This window comes from Oryctolagus cuniculus, chromosome 7 (assembly GCF_051225735.1).
Source record: "Oryctolagus cuniculus isolate XC-2025 breed Fujian yellow rabbit chromosome 7, ASM5122573v1, whole genome shotgun sequence".
NCBI classification, from domain to species: domain Eukaryota; kingdom Metazoa; phylum Chordata; class Mammalia; order Lagomorpha; family Leporidae; genus Oryctolagus; species Oryctolagus cuniculus.
The window spans coordinates 82,005,360-82,024,491 of NC_142873.1; the positions used below are offsets into that span (position 1 = coordinate 82,005,360).

The window sequence follows — 19,132 nt, forward strand, 5'->3', positions numbered from 1 at the left end:
CTATATCAGTTTTGTCCCAGCTACATATTCTTTTCAAATAGTACATAGTTTTAATTTAATATGCCTTTTTTAAAGAAATGGATACTCAGAAGCATGAAAAGTAGAATTCCTGTATATCTAATATCTAAATTGGGCTGCTATGTATTTTATGTTGTATCACTTCATATTAAATCTTTGATAAATTACATCCCTTTCTCTTTCTCTACTTATCATTTTTCAATATGCAAATTATAACATATACAGAAGAATACATAACACACATGTAAATGAAGTTAGTAGATATAAAGTGAATGCCTGTGTAATCAAGGTAAAAATTAAAACTTTAACAATACCAAAAAATCCATATCACAATCTCTAACACTCTCACTAGAGATCATCAATATATTGGTTTTCAGGGCACACGTCTTCCACTCTTGCTTTTTAAAAATTCTTCTAACGGGTTGGGAGTGTGAGTAGGAGGGGGGTTTGGGGAGGAAGAACCACTAAAGTTCTCCAGCACTTCCTGTGTATCATAATCCTTTCAATGGTGCTACGAAGTAGGTATTTTTAGCCCCAACTGGGAAGGAAACAGTGATTAAAATGATTTAAATAAATCATTTTGTTTGAATACATTTTGTTTAAATACTCCTAAATATTATACTCCTAAAGTTGTACCTATGAAATTTGCATTCATTAAGTAAAAGCTTTAAAAAATTAAAAAAGAATTGTGACATTGGGAATGCAGCAAACAAATATTTGCCAGAGGTCATGAGGTCAGGGAAATCCTGAGGATGCTTCCAGAGGCAGGTGGGGGGACTGCTCAGACAGTAAACACTGGATGCAATTCGGAAAGCTAAAAACGTTTAAACAAGATCTATATGTTGTAAAAATCTTCCCTACCTACCAAAACTAAGATCTCCATCTCTTGTCAAAGTTTTACCATAAAGAAAATGACTGATTTGTCCATTTTCATATAGTGGTACAAAAACAAAAACCCAGGAATGTCTTAAAAATTAAAAGTGAGATGACAAAGAATCAAAAGTAATAAAAAATATTTTTGAATGTCATGAACTGCATCTCTGTAGCATTCACTGTATGAATCTAAATACTTAGTAGTCATGAAGACATCTCTGAGTCTTTATATTCAACAGATCAGTAAGGTAATTAAAAATAAATTTGTTCATAATTGCATAATATTTAAATACTCATTGCTGTGAACTGAAGGCTTATGTCACTTCACAATTCATATGTTGAAATCCTAACTGCCAAAATGGTGACATTAGGAGGTGAGGGTATGGGGAAGTGATTAGGTGTTGGGGCAGAGCCCTCACGACTGGGATCCACATCCTTTTAAGAGAGCTCCAAGGGAGCTCATTGGCCCCGACACCATATGAGGAAACAGGGAGAAGACACCTACTGCGGACTTGAAAGTGGGCACCGCCCAACACTGAACCTGCCTGCAGCCTGATCTTGGATTTCCAGCCTCCAGCATGTGAGAAACAGTAAGTCCCCAGTTGGTGGTAGTTTGCCATTGCAGCCTGAATCAACCCAGACACAGACTCAGGTTTGCAAGACATGTTTTATTTCGGACAAATCATTTAAATCATTTTAATGACTGTTTCCTTCCCAGATGGTGCTAAAAATACCTGCTTCATAACAACATTGAAAGGATTATATGATGCGTATGAAGTGCTGGGCATAGGCTCTCAGAATTCAATAAATCTTAATCATTTTAGAAGCTTAACAAGGGCAGGGGCATTTTGGTTTGCCAATAACAGCTGTCTGTACAACACACAGAAAATTGTAATACATAGTTGGTGAGTAAATGAATCAATAGTGAATAACTATGGTTGCTATCGATAACTATTTTAATAACTTTTCATAAACTTAAATAACAGCCTAAACAGAATATAGTTGATTCTTAATCTTTGCCATAGGTATGTTGTATAAAGTTAGTTATGTTGTATAAATTAGTGAATACTGAGCCACTGCTCTTAGAAAAATAAGCAATTAAGCTCCTGTAAGCCTCTGGTCACATCATTTCTGCTTTGGTACCATTCAAAGATATCTTATTTAATGTACATTGTTGGGGCAGGTGCTGTGGCACAACTGGTAAAACCACCTCTTTGGACATGTGCATCCCATATCAGAGTGCCTAGTTTGAATCCTCGCTTCTCTGCACTTCCAATCTGGCTTCGTGCTGTTGCACCTGGGATGCAACAGATCATGGCCCAAGGACTTAGGTTCATGCCACACATGTTGGAGATCTGAATAGAGTTTTTGACTTTTGGTTTTTGCCTGACTTGGCCTCAATGATTAGAATTTGGGGAGTGGACCAGTGAATGAAGTATGTATTGGTCTGTCTCTCTCCATTATTCTGCTTTTCAAATAAATAAATAATTATTAAAAAAAATTCTTCTATGGTCTACGTATGCAATCTAATACCAGTTTATGTTGGCCTTTCTTTGCACTTTATTTAAAGGGATTATAGTGTATTTGTGTCATTATTTGCTCAGCAAGACATTTCCAGAATTCTCTAGATGTCACATGTATTGGTAACTTATTTATTTTTACTACTTCATTTTATGCCATTGTCTGAAAATACCAAAATATTTATGTATTTATTGTTTATGGACATTGGCGTTATTTCCAGTTTCTGTCTTTCATGAACAAGGTTGCCATGGATGTCTTCGTGTTTGTTACATGGTGCACGTGTACAAATCTCCCCTTTAAAAGATATGCAGGAATGTAAATGTGGGATTGGAGAGTTTGTGTGTCTTCAGCCTTTCTAGATAATAATTAACAGTTTCATGTGCAGCTTACATGTTTGCTAACAATAATCAAGGATGCTACACACTCTGCAAAATCTTGGTGACATGAATCAAGGTTTTAACTTTTGCTGATCTATGAACTGAATATAGTTCAATATTATTTATCTCACAGTGAGAGATTTTGAATAAGTTTTCACATATTTATTTGCCATTTGTATTTCCTGTTTCAAGAAATTATCCACTTTTCCCCCTACTGGATCATCTCTGATTCTTATTCACTCATGGGACAATGTACCCATTACCTTGCTTGAACTTTCTGTCTTTAAGAATCTTATGTTTTTCTTTAAGGGATTAATCTGTCTATGGCTCAAAACCATTAGGGAATGATCTTCTTTCTATTAAACTTTGCAGATCACTTAGCCTGACTCTTACTCTCTGCCCACTTCTCATCACCTCTGTCTTTCTTTCCCTCCCACCCTACCTCTCCCTGTCTCTCCCTAAGCTAATTGATCTCTTTACTCTTTTTGTTTCCAATCTTGCAATTGTCTCCCAAGTGATGCACTTTAATTTTCTTTTATAGACATTCTTGATCATCAATTGGGGGTATACAATTCCCCTTGTTTGGATCACATAAATTTATAGTACACATTTTGAGAGATGAAAGAGTTGAGAATTCTGAGACAAATATCAGAAAGTCTTAAGAACATTTTTTCTCTTCCCCTCACAATAGCTTAAAGTAGCAAAAAGAAAATTCCCTGTGATTGTTAATGGGGCCTCATAATACTGTCAGCATGTAAGCTATTACTTCATTGCCATATCCTAGGAAAAGCAGAAAGAAAAAGATTCGCTCCCTATCGAGGTTCCTAAGCAAGATCAGATCACTGCTTTCTCTTTGGGACTGGCCCACTCAATTTGTTTCATGAGGAAACTTCAGAAAGTTTGCAGGACAGAAAACTAAAAGACAAGGCAATTTTTAAAAGGTCCACGAAAATACATCCTATGAAAAAATATGTATGAATTTCAAATAATTTTGTGCTGAAGTAAACTTACCATTTAATTTCATCTTTCGTGAACTTTTTGAGGTACTCTGTGCCTCTGCAGACCTAGATCGATCATGTGCAATCACAGCTTGTTCTTTCTCCGACTGGAAGCACTGAGCATTAAGTTGACTCCGTTTTTGTAGAAATGAAGCTCTGTGAAATGTACTCATGTATAGATATTGACAATTATATGTTAATCTATAAATTTTCAACATTTTTTCTTCTGTATGTGTTTATTGGTTCTTCATTATTTGAAACAGTTGTGCTATTTTGCTAGATTCTAAATTAGCTAAACTAAATCTTTGGCATATTAAAATAAGTGAACAGTAAGATATTACAATATAAAAAAGAGCAGAACATCTCGGGCTTTCTCTTCTCCCTGTGAGAACACACATGGAGTAGAAACGGAATGGTCTGAGCCATGCAGGCCATGAACTTCTAGCTACTCAATTGCATCAATTTCTTTTCTCAGTGGAAGGGAGCATTGTCAAATGGAAGATGATCAAAATGTTGAACTGCTGAACAGGAACTATCATCCACTGGTTCCTGGACATCATCTACAAATTATCTGCCTGTGCCTTTTAGACTTTGGAAAGGAAGATCAACTGGTCTCATAGGACTTTCACCATTTCCTTCACTTACATTTCCCGCCTGAGGCGAATAATGCTGGACTCGTAATTAGCTTGAAAAATAGAAAGCAGAAGAATAAAATGGCGGGGAGGTGATGGGTAAAATTACAAACGCTAATAGATCAGCTGAAGTTCTGGCCCAACACGCATTGCTCACACAAAGATAATTGAGGAGAGTTCAATAAAGGAACTACTTACAAGGGCATAGGTGAGGTACAGGGAACCAGTAAGAGAGACAAAGCACCCATACAAGGACAATACAATGGTCAAGTGGACATTACCATTCCTTTATCCAAGCAGACAAGGAATAAGTAGCTGCCGGAATGTGGCCAAGACCAGAACTATACAATGGAGCTACATGAAAGCACTGTGACCTGAGAGAGAACAGCAAGCCACTGGCACACTGTGGTCCAGCAAGGTAGAAACTGAAGGAAAAAATACCTACCTTCCTGTCTCCAGGTGATTCCCCTGATTTAACTCTGAGAAGTTAATAGACAGGAGAGCTCTCTGGTGTCAGATAAAATGACATAGTCTTGACTTGTATTAATTGTATCATGTGACATAATTTGGTTATCTGAAAGAATAAGGTAAACATGCAAAAAAAGTATTTTTTGAGAAAACCATATATATAATTGGTTTTCCTTGTGAAATTTAAGTGGTCTATTTCCTGACATCACTATTATCCCTGGTCATCTTGGTCAGCCTGCTCTCAGGGTTTACTATGTCTCCTCTTCCCTTCAGGCTTCCCTCTGGGCTCCACAGTACAGTCTGAAACCAAGGGCATCTGGATGTGGTGCATGCCCCACCCCTCCAAGCCAGACCACACCCTGGTCCTCCTGGACACTGAGGGCCTGGGCGACGTGGAAAAGGTAAGGCCCAGAATGTTCTCTACTCCCAATTTCCTCTTACATGTTAGTTTGCCACATTACTTCACCTTCTCTCACACATTTCTCTAAACTGTAAATCATGAAACTAAATTCTGTTTCATCAAGATTCCTTTGTAACCCCAAATACTTTGATATAAAATGGAGAGATATTCTTCTTATTGTTAATGTTGGAGGGAATGATTTAAAAGAAATATGAATGAGGCCGGCGCTGTGGCTCACTAGGCTAATCCTCCACCTTGCGGCGCCGGCACACCAGGTTCTAGTTCCTGTCGTGGTGCCGGATTCTGTCCCAGTTGCCCCTCTTCCAGGCCAGCTCTCTGCTGTGTCCTGGGAGTGCAGTAGAGGACAGCCCAAGTGCTTGGGCCCTGCACCCCATGGGAGACCAGGAGAAGTACCTGGCTCCTGCCATCGGATCAGCACAATGCACCGGCCGCAGCGCGCCGGCCGTGGCAGCCATTGAAGGGTGAACCAACGACAAAAGGAAGACCTTTCTCTCTGTCTCTCTCTCTCAATGTCCACTAAAAAAAAAAAAAAAAAAGAAAAGAAAAGAAATATGAATGAGCAAGTGGAATTCAGGGCTCTGCACTAAGTACGACAGATATAACTGTAAATAAGATAAAGGCCATAGCCTAGTTGTTGTTTTAAGAAATATGGAGTGTAATCAGTACAGGTTATCATACATGCAAAATGTGGAAAAATTCCAATCATTTGAGGTAGGGAAAGCTTTCTGGAGAAACCTCTATTCTACTGAATCAATGGAATCTTCTAAGTGTGTGAAGTTGATGAGATTAGAGGTAGGGATTATGAAAATAGGGTTCCTGTGAAGAAATCTATAAATCATCTTTAGAAAAACTTATGTTTGTCATTAAGACTTTAATCCAAGTCCTTGAACTTTGGAGACAAATTCTTCATGGAATTCTTCACAGGCATATGCTAGATTCAACATACATATACATATATACATATGTATATGTATATAAAATTTTAGGCATTTTATCTTCACAGATGTAATCAATATTTTCTCTTTATTAGTATGAGAGTAAACTGAAAAAAGAAGCAATAGATCTTTGGCTTCCAGTTCTGCAAAAGGATGGGAAAGAAGCACAGACTTAGAAATTATTAACTAGGGGCCAGCGCCGTGGCTCACTTGTTTAATCCTCCACCTGCGGCGCTGGCATCCCATATAGGCACTGGTTCTAGTCCCGGTTGCTCCTCTTCCAGTCCAGCTCTCTGCTGTGGCCCGGGAGGGCAGTGGAGGATGGCCCAAGTGCTTGGGCCCTGCACCCGCATGGGAGAGTAGGAAGAAGCACCTGGCTCCTGGCTTTGGATCAGCGCAGCGCTGGCCATAGCAGCCATTTGGGGAGTGAACCAATGGAAGGAAGACCTTTATCTCTCTCTCTCTCTCTCTCTCTCTCTCTCTGACTGGCTATATCTGTCAAAAAAAAAAAAATTCTTAACTAAAATGTTTGGTTTTAAAGTTCTTGATTATCAACTCATACTTGACATGGTATCAGCGATATGGATTGATTTAATAAATTGCAGTTTATATGAACTTTCTAATTCCTCTAATTTCATTTCCCAAGGAATCAAAGCATACTAAAATATGCTGACCTTTTGGCTTGTACTGTATTAGAGCCAAACCTTTCTTGTCATGACACATATCTCATTTGCAGCCTCCTCTTCCATTTTAGCATGTACACTCACTGCTTCCATCAAGGAGGATACCTCTTTAACACCTTTGTATGACTGTGAACAAACAATTCTAACTTGAACTCTGTTGGTTCTTTGCCTACTTGATCTCTTCGTTTCCATAAGTTCTTTTTCTATCAACTCTAAAGCTCAGCTATTTTCTACTTCCTGCCATCATGTGCCGGTTATAGAGAATCCCTTTTGCTTTGAATTCAGAATAATTATTCACATACATAGGCCTCCATATCAACTCATTTTTTTGTTCTTCTGTTTGTTTGATTTTACTTTGTAATTCTGGGTTCCACTCTGGGCAGGCATTATCAATTGGCTTCATATATATATATATATATATACACACACACATATATATATATACACACACACACATATATATACACACATACATATATATATATATATAAGATTTATTTTATTTATTTGAAAGACAGAGTTACAGAGAGAGGTAGAGACAGAGAGAGAGGTCTTCCATCCACTGGTTTACTCCCCAGATGGCCACAACGGCCGGAGCTGAGCCGATCTGAAGCCAGGAACCAGGAGCTTCTTCCGGGTCTCCCATGCAAGTGCAGGGGCCTAAATACTTGGGCCATCTTTTACTGATTTCCCAGGCCATAGCAGAGAGCTGGATTGGAAGTGGAGCAGCCCATATGGGATGCTGGAGCTTCAGGCCAGGGCGTTAACCCACTGCACCAAAGTGCCGGCCCCTATTGGTTATTTTTATATACTGACTTGTTTGTTGCCCTAAAAAACCATCTTCTTGAAGGTGAGGATTGTCATAAGGAAGTTAATAATCAGAAAACAAATGCAGGGCCCAGGGCAGTGAAGCATTGTTGAACTTCATGGCATAGCATTTGTGTCCTTAGTGTAGTCATGATTGAGAATAATTTTGCAGTAGGATTCTTGTGCACTTATTAGTGCATAGCTATATTCTAAGCACTTTATTAAATATTTAATGCACAATGACAGTGTCATTATTTGTTTCACTAGCTAAACAAACTGATACCTTGAATGATGTCAATATGCATATCAAAGTAAGATTTCTTTTTCAAGACAATCTCCAAAGGTTAATATTTACCCTACTGTATAACTGAGGCAGGGCCAAAAGAATGAATGAACATCCAAATGGATGAATGGGCTAATGAGTAGTAGATGTCCAATTCCCTTGTTCTAATGGGCTTCCCAGGGAGACCCTGAGAATGACTCCTGGATCTTTGCCCTGGCCGTGCTTCTGAGCAGCGCCTTTGTCTACAACAGCCTGGGCACCATCAACCACCAGGCCCTGGAGCAGCTGTAGTATCCTTCCAAAAACACAGCCCCCATGTTTCTCTGTTTAGGGGAATGGCAGCTGAGATTGCTGTTTCTTCCCTGAAATACAGTTTTTCTGGCTGAAGAACAGTGAACACAGGGGAAAAGGGAGTGTTTTTTTAAACTTGTTTGTAAATGAGATCTAGAATTTTTGCTGTAGTTTGAATCTCCTTAACTAACGTCCTAGCTACGTGGCTGAGCTATCACAGTTCATCAGGGCAAAATCTTGCCTCATATCTGAAGAAGTAGAGGACTCCACAGATTTTGTGAGTTTCTTTCCAGACTTTATTTGGGCTGTACGGGATTTCACCCTGGAGCTGAAGTCACACGAATGCCCCATCACAGAAGATGATTACCTGGAGAATGCCTTGAAACTGAATCCAGGTATCGGACTGTGGCTGTGGTTTGTGGTTCAATAGCAATGTGGTATTTTTTTTTTTTGGACAGGCAGAATGGACAGTGAGAGAGAGAGAGACAGAGAGAAAGGTCTTCCTTTGCCGTTGGTTCACCCTCCAATGGCCACTTTTATAAAGTTTAAAGTTCAAACTGTACATCCTGGAGAGTCCTTCAGAATAGAATCAGTTTCCTATCTTGAAGAGAATAGACAAATGAGGGAACAAGTCAGGCTTCCCAGATCACTTACAGTTATAATATCAAATGAAAAGTTAGCAGACATTTTAACTGTTAAACAACAGCTATGAAAACATTTACAAAAAGGTTCAATGCCTTCTATAAATTTCAAGAGTACATGTATTTGGAAACATCACTTAAATGTCTAACACAAATGTAACTTGTTTGACCAGCAAACCCAAGTACAAACATGCCAACAAATTTAAAACATCTGGTACAGAGATTTAGGTCATATGAATCAAAAAGGCATCTTTGATTGACTTAGCAGTTTAAATTGATGAGCAATATTTTATCTATAAGCCAATTTAAATGGAGCTCTTAATAAATAAATTTTCCCATGTATGTGCACATACAATATGTGCATATGCAGACACTTACTTTGAACATGATATATGCCACAGAATAATCTACAGGACAACGTCAAATCCAATATAATCTGATCTAGAGGAGTAGGGAGGGTCCCATTGATGTTGGAGATGACTCCCTAAAATCTATACAAGAATGTGGCCCCTTAAAGTTCCCCAGAAGCTCCACCTGGGGTGCCACATACACTACCAGAATATGGGGTGCCATATGATATCACCATATGCTTATTAATAAATCCCCAATATGAATAAGCCTGAGAGGGTTCTTGCCTAATATTTAGAGAAGAATTCTAAATACCAGCATCCATAAACGAGGCAGCATGGTACATTTTAGGCTTTTATTTAGTGAGAGAAATCATGGGAGAGTGAGAGCTTTATCTAAGAGAGAGGTAAATCTGGGTTCATAACGAGCACCAGGAACCAACCACAAAGAGGAGCATCTAGGCCAGGAAGCCTAGGGCACATGGCCTGAAGGCCACGAGCCCTGGAGGCACGGGGCTACAGCCAGCCCCCTCCTGGCAAGAGGCCAGGGCAAAGAAGAGGCCGGTACACACCATGTCACAGGCTTCAAACCCACTTCCAAAGGGGAGTGGTTAATTAACCTGATTGGCTGGTGGGCAACCAGGGGTGGCCAGGTAGGGGCATAAAGTCACACAGGGGCGTGGCAAAGGTATAGGGTAGGACGTGAGGTCACACAGGGGCGTGGCGAAAGTGTGATCTTCCAGCTCACAAACCTAATCGATTTTAACTTGTATGCCTGCCTACTTCACCATATTTTAGTTAGACTAACTTCACTTTGGAGATTTCCACTGAACTAATCTGTAAACATCATAATGGTGTGTGTGTTTGACTTTGATTTTGATTCATTTTCTTTACTGTATCATCTGCTTAACTTCTGACATGGTACTGCAATATTAGAAATGTTTTTCTGAAAATACATAATTGATTGAATATTCAACAGACAATTAAAATAGTCAATTTACCTCCCATAAAACAAGGACCAAGGACCCATGGTAAGTTTCTTCAGTTGTAATGGGTTCCTCCAATTCCGCTCAAGAGTACTTTCTTTACTCTCAGCTCTGTACACAAATGGATTCCCTGTGCTTTGGGTAGATTACCCTAAGGCTGCTTTGTAGGATTGAATAAAGAAAAACTTACAGACACAACAGTTGAAATAACACAAAGATTCCTTGAAAAGTCTTCAGCTCCTTTGCCTTCGAGCTGTCTCTTCAATAAATGCTCTTTTTTTAAATTCTACAGAAAATAATCCCAGAATCAAAAAGTCCAACATGTCTAGAACCTGCATCAGGTATTTCTTCCCAAAGAGGAAGTGCTTTGTCTTTCACCGACCTACGAGTGACAAAAATGTACTCGTGCATTTAGACAAAGTGCCAGCAAACCAATTGGAAAGGGATTTCCAGGAGCAAACAGAAAAGTTCTGCTCCTATATCTTCACCCATGCAAAGACAAAGACCCTGAGAGAGGGAATCATCGTCACTGGAAATTGTGAGTTTCTTCTGCCTCAAAGCATCTTTCTGTGGTTTCATGTGTGTGATAAAGCTATGGGTTTTCTGTACATTTGCTAGTAATTTGTTTTTCATTTGTAAAGGAATATACAGAAGGAGATGCTGCTACCAAGCTAAGAAATGCATGTTTCTGAAAGTTTCCCTGTATGAGTGTTCATTGAGTCCTGATTTATCTCACGAAAAAGTGATGCAAGCACAAAATGCTGTTAGAAGAATTTGCAAGTGGGAAATCTTATAGGAGAAGTGTTTCTCATGGAGGATACATAAAATAGTCTGTGAATTTGTCAGCCAAAACATAAACAGTAGGCCATAACCCAATGCACACTCCTGAGAGTATAAAAAAAAGGTTAAAACTAATCTTACATATAGGGCTGGCTTCCTGGACATATGAACATGTCAGTCATACAGTCCCTGTGCAGAGATCAGTTCATGTTTGGTTCAGTATGCTGTCTGGCTAGCTTCAAACTCCTAAAGATATTTTTAACCAAGGGACTAGCATTTTATTTGTAACTAAGACTCAAAAATTATGACATTTTCCTTCTTTGTCTAATAAGCTTTTCATTTATTTATTTATTCATTTTTCTTATTAGTAATTTAATTCAATAATTTGGTGAATTTGAAAATCATAAGTATGACAAGAAAAGACAGTCATGTTATTATACAGAGATAGATTCACAGAAAAAGATGGGAAATGAACAGAAGGAAAGGCAGGTACACATAGAGAGAAATATTACAGCAGAGAAGGAGAAGGATGGGGAGAGGTGTAGGAGAAGAGACAGTTGGTGGAGAAGGAGGAAAAGAAACAGAAGAAGTAGAGGAAGAAGAGGGAGGTGGGTAGGAGAAAAACCAAGAGAGTAAGAATTTTTGTCATTTTTAGAATGCTGATTCTTAAAGCTTGTGAAAACAATAAGCAAGAACTATCTACTCCCTAAACTATTAACTCCCTAAATATCTCCTGGCATTCAGGGCTTGGAAGACTGTTGGAGACCTACCTGGACGCCATCAACAGGGGCACGGTTCCTTGCTTGGAAAATGCAGTTACAGCTCTGGCTAAGCGTGAAAACGCAGCAGCTCTCCAGAAAGCAGCTGAACACTACAGCAGGCGGATGACCCAGCAAGTGAGGTTCCCCACAGACACGCTCCAGGAGCTGCTGGACGTGCACGCAGCCTGTGAGAGGGAAGCCACTGCAATCTTCATGGAGCACTCCTTCAAGGACGAAAAGCTGGAATTCCGAAAGAAACTTACCGTAGGCATCTTAGCATTTCTCCTTCCTGATTCCTGCCTTTCTGGAATGATGCCTCAAGTCCGCCTTTTGACCCCATAACCATCTCCCTACCATTGTAGAAGGCATCTGGATTCTTGAGAATGAAAGGGCTCTAAGGGCTACCTTTCACCCTTTTTCTAAATGAGGGGCACTTTATTTTTAAGGACTGCAAAATAAATTCCCATTAGTTTAACAGCTTAAACAACATATGTTACTATCACACAGTTCTGTAGGTCAGTCTTCCGTATGAAGGTGTCTTGGTCCTCTGCTAGTGGAGATGGACTGAAAGGTGTTGAATGGGTTTGGCCCACAAGTGAAGGCTTGTTGGGGGGAACCCCTTCATCTTTAAACTAGGAATGCTGCATCTTTCGTTACAAGTTGCTTTGGCTTCTTTTTTTGACACTAGCTAGGGAAGCTACTTTTTAAGTGCTCATGTGATTGGGTATTGACTGATAGGGTATTCTCCATTGTAAAGTTAACTTGTACAGACGAACATGACCTAATTACGGTAATACACATCATATTCACTAGCCCTGTGGCTGTGCAGTGTATGGACACCAAGAAGAAAGAAGTCTTAGGAGAAATCTGAATTTTGCCCTCCCCACCAGGCACCTGCATTGAAAGTTTGTCTTTCAGTCTGTCTAGATGTAATTTAAATAAACCTCAAAAATCTCTCAATTTGTATTGAGGAAACCCAGCTTGGTAGTACCTTTCATGTACAAACAAAAGCTCTGTTCGTATATGTTCACACATTCAAGCCACCATCAAAAGAATTCATGAAGAGTTCAAAAATCTGTTCAAAATACATTTAACCAATTCCTGGAGATTTATGTGCCTCTTCTATGCTAATATTTCTGTCCATAGCACCCCATGTGCTCTTAGGAAATTTTGATTCTAGCCAAAATACAAGTTTATATTATTTGATCTTGGTGGCTGGGTCCTTGTTAATCATACTATATTTTCAAGAGCCACAGAACTCAAATCTTCCAACCCATCCTTTTACAGATATTGATTGATCCTGTTCCCAGGAGAATTAAGGGGCTTTGCAAAGCTTAAAGAGATAATTGATCACAAGTGAGACTAAAACAAGTTTCCTGACTCCTGGTCCATGCTAGGTTCTGGTCCACTCTGAGGCCATCCACATGCTTCTCCCAAGTGCATCACAGGCAGGCCTTCCCTTCTAATAGCTATCATTTAATGTGTGTCTCTATGTTTCCCTGGCAGGACACCATAGAGAAGAAGAAGAAAGATTTCCTGCTGCAGAATGAAGAGGCCTCTGTCGAATATTGCCAGGCTGAACTTAGGCGGCTTTCGGAGTCCCTGATGGAAAGTATTTCAAGAGGAACCTTCTCTGTTCCTGGAGGACATCATTTTTACTTGGAAGCGAAGAAAAAGGTTGAACAGAACTATGAGCTAGTGCCCAATAAAGGAGTTAAGGTGAGGAGTATGGTGATATGGGGTGACACGCTGCTCCTTCTGAAAGTGAGGACCACAAATTCATTTGAGGACAGAGAGCAGAGAATGTCAGTAGCCGTGGTTTGGATGTGCTTTGTCCCTTAGTGGTTCTCAGTGTGACCATGTGAGTGGTGACGAGGCCTCTGGGAGATGGGGTCTAGTGGGAGGTTCTTAGGTCATTGGGAGCTGTCTTCAGAGGAGATTAGTTAAGGAAGTACTTAATTGGAATTAGTTAGTAGTACATTTAAAAAATGTATTTATTTGAAAGTTAGTCATTGGAATCCTGAATTAGTTCTTGTGAGATCAAGGTGTTATAAGTCCTGTGCTGACCCTGGAATCACCCTGTGGCTTCCTGTCTGGCAATATGATCTCTCTATTCTACACACCCCATTGCGATTCCATCCTCTGTGAAAGCCTGAGCCATCCTGGCCAGAGCCATGCTCAAGCAGGTGCTGGGCCCTTGAACCTCCAGACTATGAGCTAAATAAACCTCTTCTAAAGCAGCCTGCCTCACAAATTTATTTTCAATTATTGAAAATTGCCTCAATATTTTGACATTTCCGGTTTTTAAAAAATTTCATATTTAGTGAGATACTGCTAAATAAACCACACATATTTTTTCCTCAGAAAGGATCTGGAATCAGGAATCCAGGTTTAACAACCATTTCTTTTATTTATCAAGCAGAGGGATAGTTTTTGTGCTAAGAGCAGAAGACTAGTTTCCAGATGCTTCTCTTATCTGGACTGCACAAATTTGTAGTGCACTGTGTATGGTGTGGATGTGGTTACCCTACTGGCATGCACTCATACTAATGATGATGATGATGATGATGGTCTTCATGCCTAATACCCACTGCACATTCACTCCCTATCCTATGTATAGTTTTAGAATATTCTTATTGAATTATCTATTTCATTCTCAGAATGCTATAAATTAGGTACTAACATCATTCCCATTATGCAGGTAAGAGATGTGGTGCACAGAGAATTTAATACATTGCCTACAACTACAGAGCTAGCATATACAGAGCTGATAAGATTTTTCCATATACTTGAGGCCATTAGAAACTCAATTTTTTTCTTTGAGCTTTATCCTGTTTTCCATAATGCTTGTACCAATTTACATTCTACCCGTAGCTACACAAGAGTTCGCTTCTCTCCACGTCCTCATCAGCATTTGCTGTATCTCGAGTCATTGATAATAGTCATTCTAACTTTTGTGAACTGGCATCTCATTATGATTTGATTTGATATCCTGGGTGATTAGTGATATTCAACATGTTTTTATATACTAGTTACTCATTTGAATGTCTTCTTTTAAGAAATGTCTATAAATATATTTTGCCTATTTTAAAGGCAGATCCTTTATTTCTTGCTATTGATTTTGTATGAGTTACTCACGTGTGTTTAAAGCTAACTCCTTATGAGTTATGTCATTTGCCAACATTTTCTCCCATTCTTTATGTTGCCTTTTCATTTTGTTCATTGTTTTCTTTAGCTGCGGTAACATTTTAGTTAGATGCACTTCTGTTGTTGTTCATTTTTGTTTTTGTTGCCTGTGCTTTGGATGTCAAAGCTAAAAAAAAAAAAAAAGGCAAAAGCCAATGTCAAAGACTCTTTCCCTTATTTTTCCTTCTAGGATTTTACAGTTTCAAGTCTTATGCTGAAATCTTCAAATCTTAAAATAAGGGGCCAATCTCATTCTTTTGTATATCTAGACTTGAAGAGACTGTTGTTTCCCTGACGTGTATGTCTGATACCTCCTTTCAAATTAGTTGACCAAATATGCATGAGCTTATTTCCAGGCTTTCTGTTCTGTCCATTGTTCTATTATCTGCCTTTATGCTACTACCAGATTTAGAAATCTGATAACGTGATGCCTAATGTTTTGTTTTGTAATTCAAGAGTGTTTTGGCAGCTCAGTGTCTTTTGTGCTTCCATGTAAATTGTGGGATTGCTTTTATTATTTCTTTAAAAACATTAAAATGTATGGGACTGGCATTGTATCACATTGGGTTAAGCTACTTCCTGTGACACTACATCCCATATCAAGAGTGCCAGTTCAAGTACTGGCTACCCTGCTTCTGATCCAGCTTCCAGCTAATGTACATGGCAAGACAGAAGATGATGGTACAAGTCATTGGGCGCCTACCACTTATGGATGAAATGAAAATCCAAAATTCTTTCTTTGGCCTAGCCCAGCCCAAGCTATTGTGACCATTTGAGGCATGAATCAGCAGATGGAAGATGTGTGTCTCTCTTTCCCTCCCTCCCTCTCTCTGTCTCTCTCTCTCGCTCTCTGTCTCTCTGTAACTCTGTCTTTTGAATAAATAAATAAATATCAGAAAAGAGAAGTAAATAGATATCTTTCCCCCTCTCTGTTGTTCCATTTTTCAAATAAATACATAAGTTAAGTCTGCAAAAAATTGATTAAGATGTCATTGGAATTTTGGGAATTGTTTTGAACTTCATATCACTTAGAATAATGTGGATATTTTAACAATGCTAAGTCTTCTAACCAATTAACATGAGGTATCACTTTATGTGTTTTTTCTATTCTTCAATTTCTTTCAGCATTTTTCTATACAGATCTTTCACTTCCTTGGTAAATTTATTCCTAACTATTTCATTATTTTAATGTAGTTATGAAATGGATTGTTTCCTCACTTTTTCACATCATTAGTTGTTAGTGCAGTGGATTACTTTACATTGATTTTATGTCTTTTGACTTTATCAAGTACGTGTAATAATTTTAATAGTTTTCAGTGGGCTTCCAAGTATATGTACAAATGAAATATAAATCAGTGTCTTGAAGAGATATTTCTAGTCCCATGTTCATTACAGGATTATTTGTTGTAACCACTATATGGAGACAACCTAAGTGCTCATCAACAGATGAACTATTATGTGTGTGTGTGTGTGGTATACATATGTACATGTGAATATTATTCAGCCTTTTAAAAAATGTATTTATTTGAAAGTTAGTGACAGAGAGAAAGGGAGATTAGAGAAAGAGATAGGGAGAGATTGATCAATCTTCAATCCATTGGTTCACTGGTTCAATCCCCAAATGCCCATAACACCAAGATTGAGTCAGGTCAGAACCAGGAGCCAGAAATTCCATGCAGGTCTGTTAGTAGGGTGTCAGAGACCCAAGTACTGAGGTCATCATCCATTTCCTGCCCAGGCACATTAGCAGGAAGCTGGACGGGAAGTAGAGTAGGTAGGAGTTGAGCTGGTGCTCTGGTATGGGCTGCAGGTTCTCCAAGGTGGCTTAACCTGCTGTTCCACAATGCCTTCACTATTACAATGTTAAAAAGAAGAAGATCTTCCCATTTTTGACAAGGAGAATGAATATAGAGAACATTACACTAAATGAAACAAGACAGACAGAAAAAACAAACAATACATGATTTACTTTTATGTGGAAGACAAAGGAAAATTGAACTCATATTAACAGAGAGTAAAATGATAGTCACCAGGGCCTGGAAAATGACAGAAATGTGAATATATTGGTCAATAATTACAAACATTCAAGATCATGAGATGAATACATTCTGGACATTTAGTGTACATCAGGGTGAACACAGTTCAAAGGGTGTACACCTGTAATTTATAAGAGAGATCTCAAGTGTCCTCCCTACAAAAAAAATAAAATATATGTAAGGTTGTAGACATGTTAATTAGCTTTATAATTAACTCGATACAATACATTCATATATACATCAAAATGTCATTTGTATAATTCCATCATACTTCAATAAAACTAGGAAAGAAAAACTCAGAAGGCAGCTTAGAAAAGCTTCCTGCTGGTGGAGATAAGAACTGCATGTGTATGCATCCATGGATATATCCTAATTAAGACAGAGTAGAAGACCATCAATGAAGAAGAGAACCAATGTGCAAATCTTATAAGCAGAACAGGGTATGTGTCTATAAAACTGCAAATAAATCTCTGTGGTTCTGAAGTGGGATGGGGACAGCATTGCTGTGGAGAGGAGACTGGATAGCTAAGCAATCTGCTCTGCAGGGAGTCTAGTCCTCACCAAACAGCTTGAGTTTCTGCTGTGGTCTGAGAAGGTTGGAAAATTTACAGGGTCAGATCGGTGCTTTATTGAACAAAAGTGTCCACATCAGAAAACTAGTTGTTGATACCTAACATGCTTTTTACTCTCGGTTGGTTTCCCAGGCAAATGAAGTGCTACAGAGCTTCCTGCAGTCACAGGCAGCAACAGAGAACTCCATCCTGCAGGCAGACAACGCCCTCACTGATGGGGAGAAGGCCTTAGCAGGTACAGGGCCAGTGCTCAGCTCATGGTGGGTGGGTAGATTCCTGCAGTCCCCTCTTATGGATTGGACAGGGTGGTTTACCTGGAGCATGAGGCTTCATCCAACTGTGGAGCCCATGCTCAGCTAAATCTGAAAATAGCAAGAGTAGTAGGTTGCACATCCCCCCAGTCAGTGCCTTTCTGGAGCATTCTGAAACGTGCTCTTGCAGCGTCACTAGTAGAAATTCAGAGCTTCCCCTTCCAGTGTTACTTTCCAAGCTGCTTGGTCTTGAACTCAGAGCTGTTCTTTCTTCCCTTGTTAAAACCTCTGTGGAACAGCTGAGCAGGCCAAGAGGGAAGCGGCTGAGAAGGAGCAGGAAGTGCTAAGACAGAGGGAGAAGGAGCAGCAGCAGATGATGGAGGCTCAGGAGAGGAGCCTCCTGGAAAACATGAGCCAACTGAAGGAGAAGATGGAGAAGGAGACAGCAAACCTCCTGAGCGAGCAGGAAGGCATGCTGGAGCACAAGCTCAAGGTGAGTCTGCAGGGGCCGGGTGGTGCCTGCGGTCAGTGCCCCGGAGCGCAGCAAGGGACAACCAAATCTGGAGCACAGGTGTGATCCCAGAGGGAACCTAACGCTTAACATTCCCCTGCAAACGCAACTACATCTGGATCCTACCAGAGTACAGAAATCTAGAAGATTCCAGTCCTTTCCGTAGTGGTGGACACTGGAGGGCACAAATGACATCCCCAGGGTTGGGGCTATTAGTTGTTGCTATTGTGGGATGGTCTCACTGAGCCCCAATTCCATGTGATGCTAGTTGCTAGTACTCAAGAGCTCCTGGCACAACTTTCAAGGAGACCCCACAGAGACCCAGCTGGTCTGAAAGGATTAAATTTGACTTGAGAGAAAGTGGCGAACCCTGAAAGCCCTGAGTCTGCTCCATGTGCTTCCAGATCTGCCCGATTCTTCCTTTACGACTAAAGTCACATGCATTCTTTGCCCCAGCATGACGCTCAATAAGCAGTGTCCTGTGCTGTGCCAACACTTCCACTCACTATTTGCTAGATAAGCTCAGCTGGGCTACCTCAGTGGAACTGAGAATTAATTAGAATTTAACCCACATTCCTTCCCAATGGGCTTTGTTGGTGCTGGAACTCCCCGCCCCCAGGGAAATGGTGCTAAGGAAATCTCACAAAAATATAAACCACGGGTTTTCCCACTATTTAAGTTAAGATCTCTGAACATATTGGATAAACTCAAAGATCACCCTGAAATGGTAGAAAAATAGACACATGTGCTTAAC

General features: G+C 39.7%; 1 protein-coding gene across 16 annotated transcripts in view; it reads left to right on the forward strand.

Annotated features, from left to right (window-relative positions):
* Positions 1 to 19,132, forward strand: part of LOC100346726 (guanylate-binding protein 7) — a 29,667-nt gene that overhangs the window by 5,715 nt on the left and 4,820 nt on the right. For 6 of the 16 annotated variants that reach the window (XM_089300416.1, XM_089300424.1, XM_089300420.1 and 3 more), the window contains 6 exons: positions 5,161 to 5,288; positions 10,574 to 10,819; positions 11,806 to 12,086; positions 13,329 to 13,541; positions 17,749 to 17,851; positions 18,167 to 18,360. In XM_089300416.1, the coding sequence (XP_089156542.1) occupies positions 10,603 to 10,819; positions 11,806 to 12,086; positions 13,329 to 13,541; positions 17,749 to 17,851; positions 18,167 to 18,360 (1,008 nt within the window). In that variant the 5' untranslated portion in view covers positions 5,161 to 5,288; positions 10,574 to 10,602. Of the gene's footprint in view, positions 1 to 4,262; positions 4,879 to 5,160; positions 5,289 to 8,196; positions 8,307 to 8,505; positions 8,703 to 10,573; positions 10,820 to 11,805; positions 12,087 to 13,328; positions 13,542 to 17,748; positions 17,852 to 18,166; positions 18,361 to 19,132 lie in introns of all 16 variants that reach the window. The other 10 variants (XM_008264929.5, XM_070078120.2, XM_070078117.2 and 7 more) reach the window with 5 other exon arrangements.